General features: G+C 45.6%; 1 protein-coding gene across 1 annotated transcript in view; it reads left to right on the forward strand.

Moving 5' to 3' along the window:
* LOC147583829 (complement C3-like) overlaps positions 1 to 18,941 on the forward strand; it is a 45,253-nt gene that overhangs the window by 13,313 nt on the left and 12,999 nt on the right. The window contains exons 18-26 of the mRNA XM_086699303.1: positions 8,575 to 8,683; positions 8,970 to 9,055; positions 14,072 to 14,214; positions 14,319 to 14,531; positions 16,613 to 16,679; positions 16,788 to 16,874; positions 17,632 to 17,835; positions 18,271 to 18,346; positions 18,634 to 18,793. Coding sequence (XP_086555429.1) covers positions 8,575 to 8,683; positions 8,970 to 9,055; positions 14,072 to 14,214; positions 14,319 to 14,531; positions 16,613 to 16,679; positions 16,788 to 16,874; positions 17,632 to 17,835; positions 18,271 to 18,346; positions 18,634 to 18,793 — 1,145 coding nt within the window. The remainder of the gene's footprint in view (positions 1 to 8,574; positions 8,684 to 8,969; positions 9,056 to 14,071; positions 14,215 to 14,318; positions 14,532 to 16,612; positions 16,680 to 16,787; positions 16,875 to 17,631; positions 17,836 to 18,270; positions 18,347 to 18,633; positions 18,794 to 18,941) is intronic.

The following is an 18,941-nucleotide window of genomic DNA, read 5'->3' on the forward strand; positions in this document are numbered from 1 at the left end:
CATTTGAACACTTCTTTTGCACATCCCATCGTTTTCATGGGGGACCAGAAATTGTGTTGTCCAAATTGGGTTCTGAGAACAAAGGCCAGTGTGAGTGGCTCTTGAAACCGAGGGAAGTTATCTTATCAATCACAGGATGAAAAGTCACAAAACAGAACCCCTTTGCTTAAAAACTAAGGAAGATGGGGAAATGCCATAAGCGGCAGTCTGCCCGACCCAAGCAAACATAATCATTTTTTTTTAAATCTTTAGACTCAAGCAGAAAAAGGAGAAATGGGCATAAAAACCTTTTATCCCTCTGAATCATTTGAGGCCGCACCATTGAAGCCCCTAATTAGCTCCGTGTGGAATTTCTAGAAGCAAAGATATTCTCCCACAAAACCACAGCACAGGCATCAATATTAGGACGTTAATGTTGACTTGTTACCACCACCAAAACCTCCAGCCCCGTTCAGGCTGGCCAGTGGTTTCCCTTTAGTTTGGTCTGGTCTGGTTTGGCTTGGATCCTTTATAGGAAAAGGATCTGTGCAGGAACAGACGTCGTGTTTACTGGTGGGGTCTCCTTAGTGTCCTTGGATCTGCTCAACCCCTGGCAGCACAGCCGTCTTGAGTGACTTTCACGTCCGGCTATTTGGGGGGCTGTCCCACGGTTTGGGTTGGCTCCATGCTTCCTCGTAATGACATCCAGGTTTTGCATTTGGGGGCAGCACTGTCACAGGAGAGACACTATGGATTCTCAGTGCATCATGTCGGGAGCCCAAAGACATCGATTTGTCCCATTGTTGGTGCTGTGAGTCTTGATCACGTGATTAAGGCGCTGTCTGCTGGGTCTCTCCACTGTAAAGTTCCTCCTTAGTCCTGGATAGTCCATTTCTAAACCTCTTTCTGCTATCAGATCAGGGCAAAATTAAAGCCAAGGGAAAATTTCCCCCAAATCAATTTTTATGTAGCCTGTATGACAGCAGGTATGGATCCTTATATGGTAACACATACTTTTCATGTACACTCATATTTTTATTTTTATTTTTATTTTATTTATTTAATTTAATTTAATTTAATTTAATTAATTTATTTATTTTTTGCTTAGAAATGTGCAGTCACCTATTAAAGGCAGACATCGCCAAAGGGGACACATATTTCTGAATTCTTTTAGCTGGAAGGCTAGCACGCCCTCCACCATCACCCCCCAAAAAACACACAAAATCTAATTTTGATTTTTTGAGGGACCTCCACACTGTTTTCCAGAGTGGCTACACCAGTTTGTATTCCCACCAACAGTGCAAGAGGGTTCCCCTTTCTCCACATCCTCACCAACATCTGTTGTTTCCTGAGTTGTTACTTTTAGCCACTCTGACCAGTGTGAGGGGGTATCTCAATGTGTTTTTGGTTTGTATTTCCCTGATGATGAGTGATGTCGAGCATCTTGTCATGTGTCTGTTTACCATCTGGATGTCTTCTTTGGAAAAGTGTCTATGCATGTTTTCTGCCCATTTCTTCACTGGATTATTTGTTTTCTGGGTGTTGAGTTTGGTAAGTTGTTTATAGATTTTGTATACTAACTAACCCTTTATCCGTTATGTCATTTGCAAATATCTTCTCCCAGTCCATCAGTTGCCTTTTAGTTTTGTCGATTGTTTCCTATGCTATGCAGGAGCTTTTTATCCTGATGAGGTCCCAAACAGTTCATTTTTCCTTTATTTCCCTTGCCTTTGGAGACATGTTAAGTAAGAAGTTCCTGCAGGTGAAGACAAAGAGGTTGTTGCCTGTTTTCTCCTGTAGGATCTTGATGGTTTCCTGTCTCACACTTAGGTCTTTCATCCATTTTCAATTTATTTTTGTGTATGGTGTAAGAAAGTGGTCCAGGTTCATTCTTCTGCATGTTGCTGTCCAGTTCTCCCAGCACCATTTGCTAAAGAGACTGTCTTTTTTCCATTGGATACTCTTTCCTGTTGTCAAATATTAGTTGGCTATATACTTGTGGGTGCATTTCTGGGCTCTCTATTCTGTTCCATTGGTCTATGTGTTTTTGTGCCAATACCATACTGTCTTGATGATTACAACTTTGTAATATAGGCTAAAATCCAGGATGGTGATGCCTCCAGCTTTGGTTCTCTTTTTCAACATTGCTTTAGTATTTGGGTTCTTTTGTGGTTTCATAAAAATTTTAGGGGCGCCTGGGTGGCTTGGTCGGTTAAGCGTCCAACTTCGGCTCAGGTCATGATCTCACAGTCCGTGAGTTCGAGCCCCGCATCGGGCTCTGTGCTGACAGCTTAGAGCCTGGAGCCTGTTTCAGATTCTGTGTCTCCCTCTCTCTCTGCCCCTCCCTTGTTCATGCTCTGTCTCTCTCTGTCTCATAAATAAACGTTAAAAGAAAAATTTTTTTTTAAATTTTAGGATTGTTTGTTCTAGCTCTGTGAAGAATGCTGGTGCTATTTTCATTGGGATTGCAGTGAATGTGTAGATTACTTTGGGTAGTATCAACGTTTTAACAATACTTACTCCTCCAATCCATGAGCATGGAATGTTTTTCCATTTCTTTGTGTCTTTTTCTAGTTCTTTCATAAGATTTCTATGGTTTTCAGTGTGCAGATCTTTTACATCTTTGGTTAGGTTTGTTTCTATGTATTTTATAATTCTAGGTGCAATTGTAAATGGAATATATTCCTTGATTCTTCTTTCTGTTACTTCATTATTTGTGTATAGAAATGCAACCGATTTCTATACGTTGATTTTGTATCCTGTGACTTTCCTGAATTCATGTATCAGTTCCAGCAGTTTTAGGTGGACTCTTCGGTAGAGTTTCTTGTCATTTGTGAAGAGTGAAAGTTTGACTTCTTCTTGTCAATTTGGATGCCTTTTATTTCGTTTTGTTGCCTGATTGCTGAGGCTCGGACTTCCAACACTATGTTAAATAACAGTGTGAGAGTGGACAGCCCTGTCATGTTCCCGATCTCAGAGGGAAAGTTCTGTTTTTCCCCATTGAGAATGACATTAGCTGTGGGCTTTTCATTTATGGCTTTTATGATGTTAAGGTATATTCCTAATATCCCGACTTTCTTGAGGGTTTTTATTAAGAAAGGATGTTGTATTTTGTCAAATGTTTTTTTCTGCACCTATTGACAGGATCCTATGGTTCTTATCCTTTCTTCTATTAATGTGATATATCACATTGATTGATTTGCAAATATTGAGCCAGCCCTGCAGCCCAGGAATGAATTCCACTTGATCATGGTGAAGAATTCTATTAATATACTATTGAATTCGATTTGTTAGTATCTGGTTGAGAATTTTTGCATCCATGTTCATCAAGGATGGTTGCCTGTAATTCTCTTTTTTAGTGGGGTCTTTGTCTGGTTTTGTAATCAAGGTAATTTTGGCTTCATAGAACGAGTCTGGAAACTTTCCTTCTGTTTATATTTTTTGGAACATCCTGAGAAGAATAGGTATGAATGCTACTTTAAATGTCTGGTAGAATTCCCCTGGGAAGGCATCTGGCCCAGGACTCTTACTTGTTGAGAGATTTTTGATAACGGATTCAATTTCTTCATTGGTTATGGGTCCGTTCAAATTTTCTATTTCTTCCCTTTTGAATTTTGGTAGTGTGTGGGTGTCTGGGAATTTGTCCAATTCTTCCAGGGTGTCCAGTTTGTTTGCACATAATTTTTCATCATAGTCTCAAAAAATTGTATGTATTTCTGTGGTGTTTGTTTTGATCTCTCCTCTTTCATTTGTGATTTTATCTATTTTGGTCCTCTATTTTCTTTTTGAGAAGTCTGGTTAGGGGTTATCAACATTCTTTATTCTTTCCAAAAACCATCTCTCAGATTCTTCTGGGTTTTTAAAATTCTTTATTGTTTATTTCTGCTCTAATCTTTATTATTTCTATTCTGCTGCTGACCTTGGGCTTTCTTTTTTTTTTTTTTTTAATTTTTTTTTCAACGTTTATTTATTTTTGGGACAGAGAGAGACAGAGCATGAACGGGGGAGGGGCAGAGAGAGAGGGAGACACAGAATCGGAAACAGGCTCCAGTCTCTGAGCCATCAGCCCAGAGCCTGACACGGGGCTCGAACTCCCGGACCGCGAGATCGTGACCTGGCTGAAGTCGGACGCTCAACCGACTGCGCCACCCAGGCGCCCCTGACCTTGGGCTTTCTTTGCTGCTGCCCTTCTAGTTCCTTTAGATGTGAGGTTAGGTTATATATTGGGGACCTTTCTTGCTTCTTGAGACAGGCCTGAATTGCAATGTATTGTCCTTTTAGAACTGCCTTTGCTGAATCCCAAAGGCTTTGGACTGCTGTGTGTTCATTTTCATTTGCTTCCATACATGTTTTGATTTCTTCTTTAATTTCATGGTTGACCCATTCATGCTTTAGTAGGATGTTCTTTAATATGCATGTATTAAGGGGATTTCCAAATTTTTTCTTGTGGTTGATACCAAGTTTCATAGTGTTGTGATCTGAAAATAGGCATGGTATGATCTCAATCCTTTTATACTTGTTGAGGGCTGTTTTGTGACCCAGTATGTGATCTATTTTCAAGAATGTTCCATATGCCCTCAAGAAGAATGTGTATTCTGCTGTTTTGGATGAAAACTTCTGAATATACGTTAAGTCCATCTGGTCCAATGTGTCATTCAGAGCCATTGTGTCCTTATTGATTTTCTGACTAGATGGTCTGTCCATTGCAGCAAGTGGAGTATTAAAGTCCCCTGCAATCACGGTATTATTATCTATACATTTATTTATATTTGTGATTAGTTGATTTATATATTTGGGTGCTCTCATGTTGGGGGCATAAATATTTACAATTGTTAGCTCTTCTTGATGATGGACCCCTCAGTTATGATATAATGGCTTTCTTCATCTCTTGTTACAGTCTTTGTGTTAAAATCTAGTTCGTCTGGTATAAATATGGCTACTCCAGCTATCTTTTGATGTCCAATAGCATGATAGATGGTTCTCCATCCCCTCACTCTCAATCTGCAGGTGTTCTCAGGTCTAAAATGAGTTTCTTGTAGGCAACATATAGATGGATCTTATTTTTTTTTTTATCCATTCTGATACCCTGTGTCTTTTGATTGGGGCATTTAGTCCATTTACATTGAGAGTGATTATTGAAAGGTATGGATTTACTGCCATTGTGTTATCTGCAGGTTTTGTGCTTATGGTGATGTCTCTGGTCCCTTGTAGTCATTGCTGCTTTCCACTCACAGAGTCCCCCTTACGCTCTCCTGCAAGGCTGGTTTAGTGGTCACAAACTCCTTCAGTTTTTGTTTGTCTGGGAAAGCCTTTATCTCTCCTTCTATTCTGAATGGCAGCCTTCCTGGATGAAGGATTCTTGGCTGCCTAGTTTTGCTCTTCAGCACATTGAATGTTTCCTGCCACTCGCTTCTGGCCTGCCAAGTTTCAGTGGACAGGTCTGCCACTACCCTTATGTGTCTACCCTTGTAGGTTAAGGCCCGTTTTCCCCTAGCTGCTTTCATAATTCTCTCTTTATCTTTGTATTTTGCAGTTTCACTATGATATGTCATTTTTTGTTGATTTTGAAGGGAGTTCTCTGTGCCTCTAGCACTTGGATGCCTGTTTCCTTCCCCAGATGAGGGAAGTTCTCAGCTATAATTTGTTCACATAAACCTTCTGCCCCTTTCCTTCTCTCTTCTTCTTCCAGAACTCCTATGATACAGTTATTATTTCATTTCACAGAATCACTTAGGTCTCTAAATCTCCCCTTATGGTCTAGTAATTTCCTTGCCCTCCTTTTTTCAGCTTCATCATTTTCCATTAATTTTGTCTTCTATTTCACTTATTCTCTCTTCGACTTCTTCCATCCTTGCTGTCACTGCAGCTGGGTTATTTTGCATCTCATTTACAACATTTCTTAATTCTTCTTGATTATTTCATAGGTCTTTTATCTCTGCAACAATAGATTCCCTGGTGTCTCCTATGCTTTTTTCAAGCCCAGCTATCAGTCTCATGACTGTTATTCTAAATTCTTGTTCAGATATATTGTTTATATCTTTTTTGAGCAGTTATCTGCCTGTCATTTATTCCTGGAATTTCTCATGAGGAGAGGTCTTCCATTTCATCATTTTGGCTAGGTTTCTGATTTTTGCACGTTTTAATAGCTTGTTATGTGTCCTGCACCTGCAAGTCGTACTATATTAAGAATAGGTCCTGGGACTTCCAGAAGTGTTTGTGGATTGTGATCATGCACTCTGTTGCATATTTGGCTGTTCTGTCCCACTGCTCATAGTGGTGATGGTTTGGACCTTCCACCAGGGGTGTTTTGATTTGTTCACTGAAGGAGCCCTGGAAAAAGGAAAGGTGAGGGAAGCCTGATTCCCATACAAATAAAAAAATGAAAGGGTCAGAAAAAAAAGACCAGGCAGAGAATCAAAGAAACTATATGGCTTAACCCAGAGAGAGAGGGGGGAAATTAATAAGGAGATACAGAAAAGGTGTAAAAACAATAGAGAAAAATGCCTGACTAAACAAACAAACAAACAAACAAACAGAATGGAGAATGAAACTAGGTGGGGTGTATATATATATATATATAGAGAGAGAGAGAGAGAGAGAGAGACTTGACCAAAAGTCAAATCAGAAAATATGATCATGATTCCAAAGGAAATAAAAAGAGGAAGGTAAAAAGAAGGGAAAAGAGAAAAAATGAAAGAAAAGAAAAGAGAAAAAGAAAAACAAAACAAAATGGACTAACATAGAAAACTGCAGGACAGCTGCCTGTTGGTGCTCAGGACCGCTGGCTGTGCTGGTCTGGAGGAGAGGCTGTCTGGCCTGGTCAGGGTCAGTCCTGCTCCAGTATTTAAGCTGTTACCAGGCATGGAGGGGCGGGGTTTGTTGTAAACCGGTCCTGCCTCCACTGGGGGCTGCTGTCCTGTTCCCTGAAGCCCCACCATGTTGGTGATGGGGAGAAAAGTGTCTCAAACCATGCTGTTCAGACTGTCCTCATAGAGGAGTGCAGGGAGAGTGGGGGCCAGCTTGTCCTGTTCCACAGTCTCCTGCACCTCCTAGATGCTCAGATGGGATTCAAAACAAGATGCCTTAAAGAATCCCATACCTCACAGACTCGGTTCTGGGGTAGCACCATTCTGCCCAGCCTACACGGCTGATGCCTGCAGGGTCTTTTTTCCTTGGGGTGGCACTAAACCCTCTTCCCACAGTACTCCAGGGTGGGGACTGCTCTCTCCCAGTCACCCCTGAGATCGCTACTGGGCCCCGGGGCTGGCTCCCTCTCCACGAGGCATGTGCACACTGCAAGCTGCAAGAGAAAGTCTTGCACCCCTGAAAACTCTAATCTTCAACTCCTGAGACTTTGCAAAGTACAAACTGGCACTCTCCATATTTCTCATTCCCCCTCCATGGTCCAGAGATGTTTTTCTCTCGTCCGAACACAATGCCATACTCTTACAGCCTCTTTCTCTCCCTTTTGTGTCTCCACAGAAGGGGTCCCCTCCCCTCCATGCCTATGCTGCCCGTTTTATCTCTCCCAATCCACATACATGCACCTCAGTCCTGCCAAGCTGTCTCCTTCCACCTGTGGAGATGTTTCTATCACTCCCCAGACCTATTTCCTGGGTGTTCCAAGTGTTCTGACCTCAATACAGCTGTGTTTGAGGGACCAGGAAAATCCTTGTCCCACTACTTCTCTGCCATCTTGACTCCAGTCTTTTCTGTTTTAATGTGTTTTTTTGAGAGAGAGAGAAAGTGTGTGTGCATGCGAGCAGGGAAGGGGCAGAGAGAGGGGGACAGAGGATCCCAAGCAGGCTCATAGTGACAGCAGCAAGCCTGGTGAAAGTCTCAAACTCACCAACCATGAGATCATGACCAGAGCAGAAGTCGCACACTCAACTGACTGAGCCACCCAGGTGCCCCAAATTGTGTAATTTCTTTAGCCGATTGGGGGTGATACAGAGAGTTGCTTGCATGTTTGTATCTGACATGCACTTTGTTGGATTATTCCAGAATATGGGTGAATTTAGGCATCAGTCGATTTCACCTACTTTGTTATTAGGCAGACCCAGAGCCACGTTACAACCTGCCCCTCATGTTTTGAGCAAAGCCCAGACAGGGTTGAACCATATTCTGGCCCCATTTGGTCTACTTGCTGATGGCGTCAGGCTTGCTCAAAAGGCCACTCCATTGCCCGGGGTCACCAACAGGTCTGGGGAGTCTCTCGAGCCACCTGTTTGCTTGGGGGCCATAACCATCAGATGTAGCAGGAGTGGAGCCTGGGAGCCACTATGCTTACTTAGATGCTCACACAAATGCTTCGTTTCTATGAAAATCAGAGCAGGGAGAAATAGTCCTAGCCTGGACTATTTCTGCCCCTATACCGACACAGTTGTAAAATGTCATTTTTAATGGTATTTTTGGGGAGAAAGGAGCAATAAAGACAAACATGACTGCCCCCCTCCCCAGGCCATCATGGAACTATGGGTGTGTTTTTCTGGTAGGAACCTCTTCAGCCATTTAGAGATAAGTATCTCTGGGGACAGTGGAGAAATGGGTCTGTCCTCAACCCAGATTTGTCTCCTCCTCACCCGTGCCTCCCAGGTGACTTGGATGAGGATATAATCCTGGAAGAGGAAATCATTTCCCGAAGCCAGTTCCCTGAGAGCTGGCTGTGGCGCATAGAGGAACTCAGTGAACCTGAGAAAGATGGGTAAGGCTGAGACACCCCCTCACCTTAACCCCCCACCCCCAGGCCAGCTGCTATAGCGGCCCCATCTGGACCACTTCGTTTGCATGCACCCCATGCCTCTCTTTTCTGGAATCACTGGGCAACCCCACAACCCAGCCTAGAAAAAAAATCAAGAGTCAGGCTCCCTCTGTGTGCCCAGCCCCCACTCCTCCCTCCAACCTGCCCCTTGGGGCCCCTCCACACCAGCTCTCCCCCCAGGCCCCTGACACCTGCCTCTTTTTAATATCCCCACTTCTCCTCCATCCAGAATCTCCACAAAGATCATGAATATATTTTTGAAAGACTCCATCACCACCTGGGAGATTCTGGCGGTGGGCTTGTCGAACAAGAAAGGTGAGAGAAGGTGGTGGCCCCATGCTCACGAGTCAGGGATCCCAGGGCCATTGGGCATTTTCTCATCCCATCCAGAGAGATCCCCTGTTTCTTGGTGGCTGACACACTGCTCCCAGGTGACAAGTGGGGGTGTCAGATCCTGCTCTGTGGGTGACGAGTCAGCACCTTTTGTAAATAGATTTTCTTTCGAGAGCAGTTTTAGGTTGACAGCAAAATTGAGGGGAAGGTACAGAGAGTTCCCACATACATCCAGTCTACCCACCCCCGACGCACACAGTCTCCCTCGCGCAGACATGCACTATCAGCATCCCTCACCAGCATGGCGTATTCGTGACACTGACACGCCTATCGTCACCCCAAGTTCATCATTGACATGAGCGTTCACTCTCAGTGTTGTACGATCTACAGGTTTGGACACAGATATAAGGACATATGTCTACCATTGTACTATCATACAGAATAATTTGCAACAACAAACACGCTTAAGGGGTGGTGTTGACAGGGTGATGGGTGAATCCATTAAAATATGAAGGAGGTAGCAGGATGAAATGTATGATTGGCACATTGGCGGCCAGATTGTGAAACTTGGCAAAAAAAAAAAAAAGGTAACCAGGGGGTAGGAGGCCCACCACAGGGAGCTGGGGAGCCCTGGCCTAATGGGGGTGGTCTCAGGCAGGCCTTGGAGCAGGGTGAGGAGAGGGAGGCACTAATTTTAAGGCAGATGTGTGATACTTTCATGTGATCATTTTGAAAAAATCAACGTGAATGCAAAAAAAAAAAAAAAAAAAAAAAACCATGATGAACAAAATATCTCCATTGTAAATAGAAGCCAGCACTGAGCTGAGCCATCACGGAGTTTGAGGCAAGACGGAAAATGTGTGTGCCCCTCCCCCCCCCCATGCCTGATTTAGGTACATTTTAAAGGTTAATTTTTTCGCTGAGCATTAAAGTAGGTGAAAAAATATTGAAACATTAAAAGGGAGGTATGTTAGGGGGCTGGGGTTGCTCTGTCTGTTAAGTGTCTGAACTAGGCTCCAATCATGATCTCACGGTTCATGAGTTTGAGCCTCATGTTGGACGCTGTGTTTTACCAGGTACAATTTTTTTTTTAAGTTTATTTATTTATTTTAAGAGAGAGATACAGCGTGAATAGGGAAGGGGCAGAGAGACGGGGAGAGAGAGAGAATCCCAAGTAGGCTCTGAGCTACCGGCCAATGCAGGGCTCGAACTCACGAGACCCCGAGATCATGACCTGAGCCGAAACTAAGAGTCAGATGCTTATTGACTGAGCCACCCAGACGCCCTTTACCTGGTACCATTTTTGACTCCCAACACATTATCTCATTCAGTGCTCACAAGAACCCTCTGAGGTTGGTACATTTATTCTCCGACAAATGAGGATACTGAAGCTAGGGAAGGCAGGTCACTTGCCCAAGATCACCAGGGGATGAACCTTTAAGGAACGCCATCTTAGAGGTTCAGAATTTATATTTTAGGATGGTTACCAGTGGAACTTGGAAATTTTAGACTCCTGAGATACCATGAATGCAAAGAGTCAGCAGAGTTACAAGCAGGGAGCTTCTCAAGCTTAAATGCCTGGATTCAAATCCCAGGTCGTCCGCTAGGCAGCTGTGTGGCCTGAGTCAAGTTACTCACCCTCTCTGTGTGCATCCATAAAACAGGCATAATACAAATAGTAGCCACTCAAAGTGTTGTGCGGAGAGTTTTTTGAGTTAATAAGTGTGGAGCCCTTAAAATGGTGCCTGGCACATTACAGATGTTCGATGAGTGTGAGTCATTATTGAAGCCAAACATATTTTATTTTTGTAAATTTTTTTTTTGAGAGAGAGAGAGATCTCGAGCAGGTGAGGGGCAGAGAGAGGGAAACACAGAACCTGAAGCAAGCTCCAGGCTCTGAGCTGTCAGCACAGAGCCAGATGTGGGGCTCGAACTCACAAAACATAAGATCAGACATGAGCTGAAGTTGGACGCTTAACTGACTGAACCACCCAGGCACCCTGGTTGATTTTTTTTTTAATTAATGGGTTTTCTTAAAAATTTTTTTAATGTTTATTTATTTTTGAGGGAGACAGAGACAGAGCATGAGTGGGGAGAGGCAGGGAGAGGGAGACACAGAATCTGAAGCAGGCTCCAGGCTCCAAGCTGTCAGCACAGAGCCTGACGCGGGACTCAAACTCATGAACTGTGAGATCATGACCTGAGCCGAAGTTGGACGCCCAACCGACTGAGCCACCCAGGGGCCCCTAATTAATGGGTTTTCTTAAACAATTTAGGTCTACAGAAACAACTGAGAATTACCACTCACTCCTCAATTCCCCCCCAATTCCCATCTCTACCCCTTTTTTGCATTAGGTGGTACCTTTGCCAAAATCCCTGGGACAACACTGATACATTATCATCAACTGTAGTCAAAAGCTAGGGTTCCCTTTCAGTGATGTACCTTCCATGGGTTTGGACCAACATGCGGTGACATGTAGCTGTCCTTCCAGGGTCACGGAGAGTAGGCGTTTCTCTGCCTCAAACATAACACGGATGGTGTGTCAGAAGTCACTCTGTGTGTGGTTCTCTCTCGCTCCTTCCAGCTTGTTCAAGGGAAAAGCGAAGTCTGGTGCAAGGATGTCCTCATCTCCTCTGTAGGTCTTGACTGAGTTGGATTAGCAAGGAGAGAGCAGGTCTGCTTTCTGCAGGCACAACGTGAGCTGGCCAGTATTTAACAAAACAAAACTGTTTTGTTTCCCTGGAGGTAGCCTCCTGTTTGTGGTGCAAAAGCTGGTTTTTCACCCACCAGAGTAAATTAAATCTGGCTTTAAGAATGTGAAAACATGGGGCGCCTGGGTGGCTCAGTCGGTTGAGCATTTGACTTCAGCTCAGGTCATGATCTCATGGTCCATGGGTTCGAGCCCTGCATCGGGCTCTGTGCTGACAGCTTAGACCCTGGAGCCTGCTTCAGATTCTGTGTCCCCCTCTCTCTGCCCCTCCCCCGTTCCAGCTCTGCCTCTCAAAAATAAATAAACATTAAAAAAATGTAAAAATGAATAGTAGATAAGAAATGATAACTACGTCCCATGACTATAACAGACCCCCCGAGAATGATGAATAATGACTGTAGGTTAGCAAATAAGGATTTTGTTCAAGTCTCTATTTTTTTCAACACTGAAGAATAGACACACAAAACTTATTAAATTATAATATATTTCTTTTTTAACTGCATTTTAAAAATATTTACTTATTTTTGAGAGACTGAGAGAGAGTGGGGGGGGGGGCAGAGAGAGAGGGAGAAAGAGAATCCAAAGCAGTCTCCACACCATCACCTCAGAGCCTGAGGCCAGGCTCCGACTCAGGAACCTGGAGATCATGACCTGAGCTGAAATCAGGAGTCAGATGCTTAACCACCTGAGCCAACCAGGTGCTCCAAATTTTTCTTTTTTTAATTTTTTTTTCAACGTTTATTTATTTTGGGGACAGAGAGAGACAGAGCATGAACGGGGGAGGAGCAGAGAGAGAGGGAGACACAGAATCGGAAACAGGCTCCAGGCTCTGAGCCATCAGCCCAGAGCCTGATGCGGGGCTCGAACTCACCGACCGCGAGATCGTGACCTGAGCTGAAGTCGGACGCTCAACCGACTGAGCCACCCAGGCGCCCCCAGGTGCTCCAAATTTTAATACACTTCTTGGTGCAACACTATTTTTATTTATTTTTTTAGTGTAACATTTTTTTTAACGTTTATTTATGTTTGAGACAGAGAGAGACAGAGCATGAACGGGGGAGGGGCAGAGAGAGAGGGAGACACAGAATCTGAAATGGGCTCCAGGCTCTGAGCTGTCAGCACAGAGCCCGACGCGGGGCTCGAACTCACGGACCGCGAGATCGTGACCTGAGCTGAAGTCGGACGTTTAACCGACTGAGCCACCCAGGCGCCCCAAATTTTAATACACCTTTGGTGCAACATTATTTTTATTTATTTTTTTAGTGTAACATTTCAATATGATAATGCTTTTGCAAATTCTGTTTGCATCAACCCTTTGCTTGAATATAACCTAGTAGCTGTTGAATCACAAATTAACCATCGCTTTTGCAGTCATTTTTACTCCTGTAGATCAGCACTGTCCACCAGAAATATGATGCATGTAATTTTAAATCTTCTGGTAGCCCCATAAAAAAAGAGGCGGTGACATCAATTTTATTGTACATTTTTTTAACCAGATGTCTCCAAAACATTATTCTTTCAACATGTGGTAAATATGTTAAAAAATATGTTGAAAAATATGTTGAAAAAAGCATCATCAGACTCATAATAATGTTATAACCATCTGTTCATATTTGAGAATAACCTATTAATACCTCAAAATTATGAAAGATGCATTTACTTGATCATCTAAGCCTCTGATGTATCATATATTTTATACTTGCAGAACGTTTCAATGAGGGTGCTACGATTTTTCTTTTTTAAGATTTTAATTTTATTTGTAAGTCATCTCCACACCCCACGTGAGCTTGAACTCATGGCCCCAGATCAAGCATCACACCCACCACTGACTGAGCCAGTCAGTGGAAAGGCGCCCCTAGCCTTTCATTGGAAATACTTTGATCTGTATTGTAGGATTTGCAAAATGTACAGCTGAAAAGGTAGGTTGGCGTATGCAAATTGTTCCAAACATGTGTTAAAGAGTTTTCTGAGCTAGCCACATTCCAAGTGACCAGGGACCAGAGAGGGCTCAGGCTACCATTTTGGAGGGCCCAGGTATGGACCCTTCGGGTGTGCTCGAGCCCTTCCCCCTGCACACCTACCTATGAGTAAAACTACAAGAAGAAAATGGAAACCGTACATGACAGTGACTCCCAGCTGCCACCACTATCGCTAATGTGTCACCTGTGCAATTGTTTAGCCCCTGGGCTTGCACAAACACAGGCTGAGCTTGACACAGCTCCCGCAGTGAGGGGTAAGCACTGAGAGCCTGTCCACCTCCTTCCCTTGACACTCCACTCCTGGGCAGGGATCTGCGTGGCTGACCCCTATGAGGTCACGGTGATGCAAGACTTCTTCATCGACCTGCGGCTACCCTACTCCGTCGTGCGCAACGAGCAAGTGGAGATCCAGGCCGTGCTCTACAATTACCAGGATGTTGGGGAGCTCAAGGTGGGTTCCCGCGGGGGCAGAGGTATGGTGGAGAGCTTGGAAGATGGCAGGTGTGGGGGGGAACCATGGCACATGCCCCTTGACTGATACTCTTTCCCTGGCAGGCGAGGGTGACCCTGCTCTACAACCCAGCCTTCTGCAGCCTGGCCACCGCCAAGAAACCATATCAGCAGATTCTGAACATCCCAGCCAAGTCTTCAATAGCTGTGCCTTTTCTCATCGTGCCTCTGAAGGTCGGCCTACATAACGTGGAGGTCAAGGCTGCTGTCGACAATCGTTTCCTCATGGATGGTGTCAAGAAACTCTTGAAGGTCGTGGTGAGTCCTTGGGGCACCTGCAGTGCCTTGTCCTTTGGGAGAGGCTCCTGTCTCCCCATGCTGTCAACCCAGGTTGGAGACACTGACTCTGAGACACCAAGAGTGTCCAGTGTCCAGCTTAGGATGTTTGAGAGTCCTGCAAGATTGGAAGCAAGGCCAGGATTAGGGTGAGTAAGTGAGGAACAGTTACATTTCTACACTTTCTTAGTGATGAACATTCTCAAAAATAATACTAGATCAAGTCATAAATAAAAATAAAGCCTGCAGGTGACTGGGGTGCCTGGGTGGCTCAGTCAGTTAAGCATCTGACTTCAGGTCATGGTCTCACAGCTCATGAGTTTGAGCCCTGTGTTGGGCTCTGCACTGAGTGGGGAGCGCAGAGCCTGCTTTGGGTTCTGTGTCTCCCTCTCTCTGTGCCCCTCCCCTGCCCCCACTCACACTCTGTCTCTTTCTCTCTCAAAAATAAACATCAAAAATTTTTTTAAAAAAATAAAAAATAAAAGCCTCCTATCATCTTTATTAATATTTTCAAGCAAAACGTGAGGTCATGAGGGTAACAATCTTTTAACGCAATATTGTAAGGAATCAAAATTAATGCCAAAAAACCTGTGATGAACAAAAGATCAAATTTTAAATACAGACAGTGCCAAGTCAAACCATAATCGGAGCCTGAAGCTAATGGAAAAATGAAGGCTCCCATCCACGTGTCTTTTTTTTAATGGTTGAAATTGTTTGGTGGTTAATTTTCCCCCGAAACCTTAAAGTAATTGAAAAAATATTGAAACATTGAAAAGCAAATGCTTTAAAACTCACAGTGTTATTTTACAGTGAAATGTCTTATTTATACTCATACCAGAATTTACCATAATATTTCTTTTCTGACTTTAATAGAACCAAACTCGAATTTTTTAAACAGATTTTATTTATTTTTAATTTTTTTTTAACGATTATTCATCTTTGAGAGACAGAGAGAGACACAGAGCATGAGCAGGGAAGGGGCAGAGAGAGGGACACAGAATCGGAAGCAGGCTCCAGGCTCCAAGCTGTCAGCACAGAACCTGATGCGGGGCTTGAACCCACGAACTGCAAGATCATGACCTGAACCAAAGTCGGATGCTCAACCGACTGAGCCACACAGGCACCCCTATTTTTTTCTATTTTAAAAAATATTTACATATTTTGAAAGAGACAACAGAGTGCAAGCAGGGAAGGGGCTAAGAGAGAAGGAGACAGAGAATCTGAAGCAGGCTCCAGGCTCTAAGCTCTGAGCTGTCATCACAGAGCCCAACATGAGGCTCAAACTCATGAACTGTGAGATCATAACCTCAGCTGAAATCAGACGCTTAACTAAGCCACCCAGGCGACCCAAGATTTTATTTTTAAGTAATCTCCACGCCCGATGTGGGACTTGAACTTACAACCCCAAGATCAAGAGTCCCATGCTTTTCCACCGAGCCGCACAGGCACCCCCAGGAGCACAATCTTAATTATCCCTTTAACAGGGGTCCCAGTGTGGCAACATGGGAAGAAACCCAAGAGGGCGCTGGAGCCTGCACAAGGCTCCCCAGAGCCAGTGTGTCCACAACTCCCAACTCTGCACCCTCTGATGCTGGTAGCTTGAAATCTACCGTGGCAGGGATATTCGCAGGATGGAAACTGCCAGTGCCACAAATCAGGATCTTTTCTTCCTGGAGAGGTGGCTATCAAATGTTTACCAGCATGCCATGGAGGAGACTGGGTCTCCAAAGGAAAATGTGTGCATTAGTACCAGCTTCAAGGAGAATGTGTGATGGAAGGGCACAAACAGCAGCAGTCCAGCATGGAAGGAGAGCTTCACTTGGGACATTGATAATAAGATAGCCCCTAGTTTAACTGAGCGCTACTAAGTGCCAGGCATTATACTCAGCACTTTATGACATTCTTTTATTTTAAGGACATTTGAGAGGCAGTGGGGTAAACTGACTCCCAGTCACAGAACTAGGATGGGTGATGCCATCGTGCCCATGCCCTGCTGATCAGCTGTGTCTGTTCTTTTATTCACCTGACTTCCCCCTCCCCCATCCCATCCCAACACTGTTCAGCCTGAAGGAATCAAAGTCAAAAAAATTGTGGCCGTTCACACACTGGATCCAGAAAACCGGGGCAGAAGTGAGTCAGCCACAGCAGAAGGGTTGAGACCTGGGGGTGTGGGGTAGGGGGTGAGGCAGGGCCTTGTGGGAGAGGGTGAAGCCACGGGTCCTTCCAATCCACTGGCAGACGGAGTGCAGCGAGCAGAGATCCACGCCACAAACCTCCGTGACCAGGTACCAGACACAGATTCAGAGACCAGGATCCTCCTGCAAGGTGAGCTGCCACTGACCCTCGCCCAGGAAGGCACAGCTCTGGAGAAGGGGGCCTAATTTCTCCGAATTCTGGGTGTATATGCTACCGTGCATCCCCTGCCTCCACTACAGCTAGAACAGCAGGCCACCTCCCTGATCTGTTTTATACAGGGTTCCAGGCAGTATTTAGTTCAGCAAATAGCCTTTGATGATAGAGAAGCTTAAATGAGCAACAGTATAGTTCAAGAGCAGGAAATTCTGGAACTAATTGCCTGAGTTGGACGACTGGAGCCAGAAGGGAAAAGAAGTTCCTGGAAAAGCACCTTGTAACCTGTAAGCTGTAAGGTTTTGGGGAGAGACCCTTGGTTTTCTCATCTGTGATGGGGTGAATAATAGTACCTATATCAAAGGCTTGTTGAGAGGATTAAATGAGATACTGTATGATGTTTCTCTAGAACAGCGCCTGGCAACAGCATGAAGCATGATCTAAGTATTGGTGACGATTGCTCTGGAATTAATTTGCCACTTGTAACGAGAGGCTCAGGGAGCAGATTTCTGTGAAGCATAAGACCCCCTTCCCTACAAATGTAGACACCCTCCCCACTCCCCTACCCCCGCCTCCTACCTCCTACCATCACGTCCCCTCAGCCCCCAACTGCCCCTGACCTCTTTGGCACTGGCTGCCTGGAGCCTGGGATCGCTGGGGACAGCCCTGACCCTTCTCACCCCACCCCATGGTGGGTGAGTTGCTTGAGCCCTGTCCTCCCGCCCGGTTGCAGGGACCCCGGTGGCTCAGTTGACTGAGGATGCCATTGACGCGGAGCGACTGAAAAACCTCATCGTGACCCCCACGGGCTCCGGGGAGCAGAACATGAAAAGCATGACGCCCACGGTCATTGCCGTCCATTACCTGGACCAAACGGAGCAGTGGGACAAGTTGGGACCCACAAAGCGAAAGGAAGCTTTACAGCTCATCAAAAAGGGTGGGTCTGCCTGGGAGACCCTCTCTGCTCCAGCTACTTCCAGAGCAGGGTCCTCCCTGAGACCCAGGCCCCTTTCCAGGCCATGCCCTTCCCCTAAGCTCCTCCCCTTTCAGGATCCCTTCTTTTCAAAGACCTCCCTTGACCTTTGCCCTCTCTGAGACCCTGGGCCCCTCTGAGCCCTCTAGAACTCCCTCTCTCCCTGAGGCCCCCTTGCCCTGAACCCCCTTGAGATCCTTCGCCTCTCTGAACCCCTCTCCTCTGAGAACTCCTTCCCCTTTTAGAAGCCCCTTCCGCTCTTCTAGCAGACTTCCCTGCTCAGCCCTGAGCCCCCTCATTCCTCCCTGAACCCCTGTCTAACCCCTCAGAGAATCCTTGTCCCCTGAGCCCCTCCACTCAGCCCCTGCTCCTCTGGAGACACTTCTGGCTTCCCTGCAGGGTACTCCCAGCAGCTGGCCTTCAGACAAGACAACTCGGCTTTTGCGGCCTTCCAGAACCGGAAAGCCAGCACCTGGTGAGTGGTCTGGCACCCCACTGAGCAAGGCGGCCTTGGGTGGTCCCACCAGGTCTCGCCCCAAGGGCCCTATGCTATGGACCCTCAGCCCACACCAATGAGCCGCCCACCTTGAGGTGCCACGTGGCCTGTGGACATCAAGCGCCCCCTGTGGCTAGGCTGGCCCCTGCCTTGGGTGGGGAAGCTGGGCCAGCCTGTAGGCCCCGCCCCTCTCTGCTCATTGGTTTCCTGGAATGGCAGTCTCTGGGTCCCGGAGGCGATTGGCTGACGCTTTGTGCCGCCCACAGGCTGACAGCCTACGTGGTCAAGGTCTTCTCTCTGGCAGCCAATCTCATTGTCATTCAGGCCGATGTCATCTGCGGAGCTGTCAGATGGCTGATCCTGCAGAGGCAGAAACCCGACGGGGTCTTCCAGGAAGATTCGCCCGTAATTGACCAAGAAATGACTGTAAGAGGCAAGGGTTTAGGGCAGGCTGGGGGGAGGGGTGGCTGTAGTCACAGGATAGACAGGAGAAAGGCTAGCCCTTTGGATGAGAGTGTCACTATTCCATCTGAAAGACTAGAGGCCTTCAGAATCTAGTGCAAAACAGAAGTCC

The sequence above is a fragment of the Puma concolor genome, chromosome A2 (assembly GCF_028749965.1).
Source record: "Puma concolor isolate L17-30 chromosome A2, mPumCon1.1.hap2, whole genome shotgun sequence".
In the NCBI taxonomy this organism is placed as follows: Eukaryota; Metazoa; Chordata; class Mammalia; order Carnivora; family Felidae; genus Puma; species Puma concolor.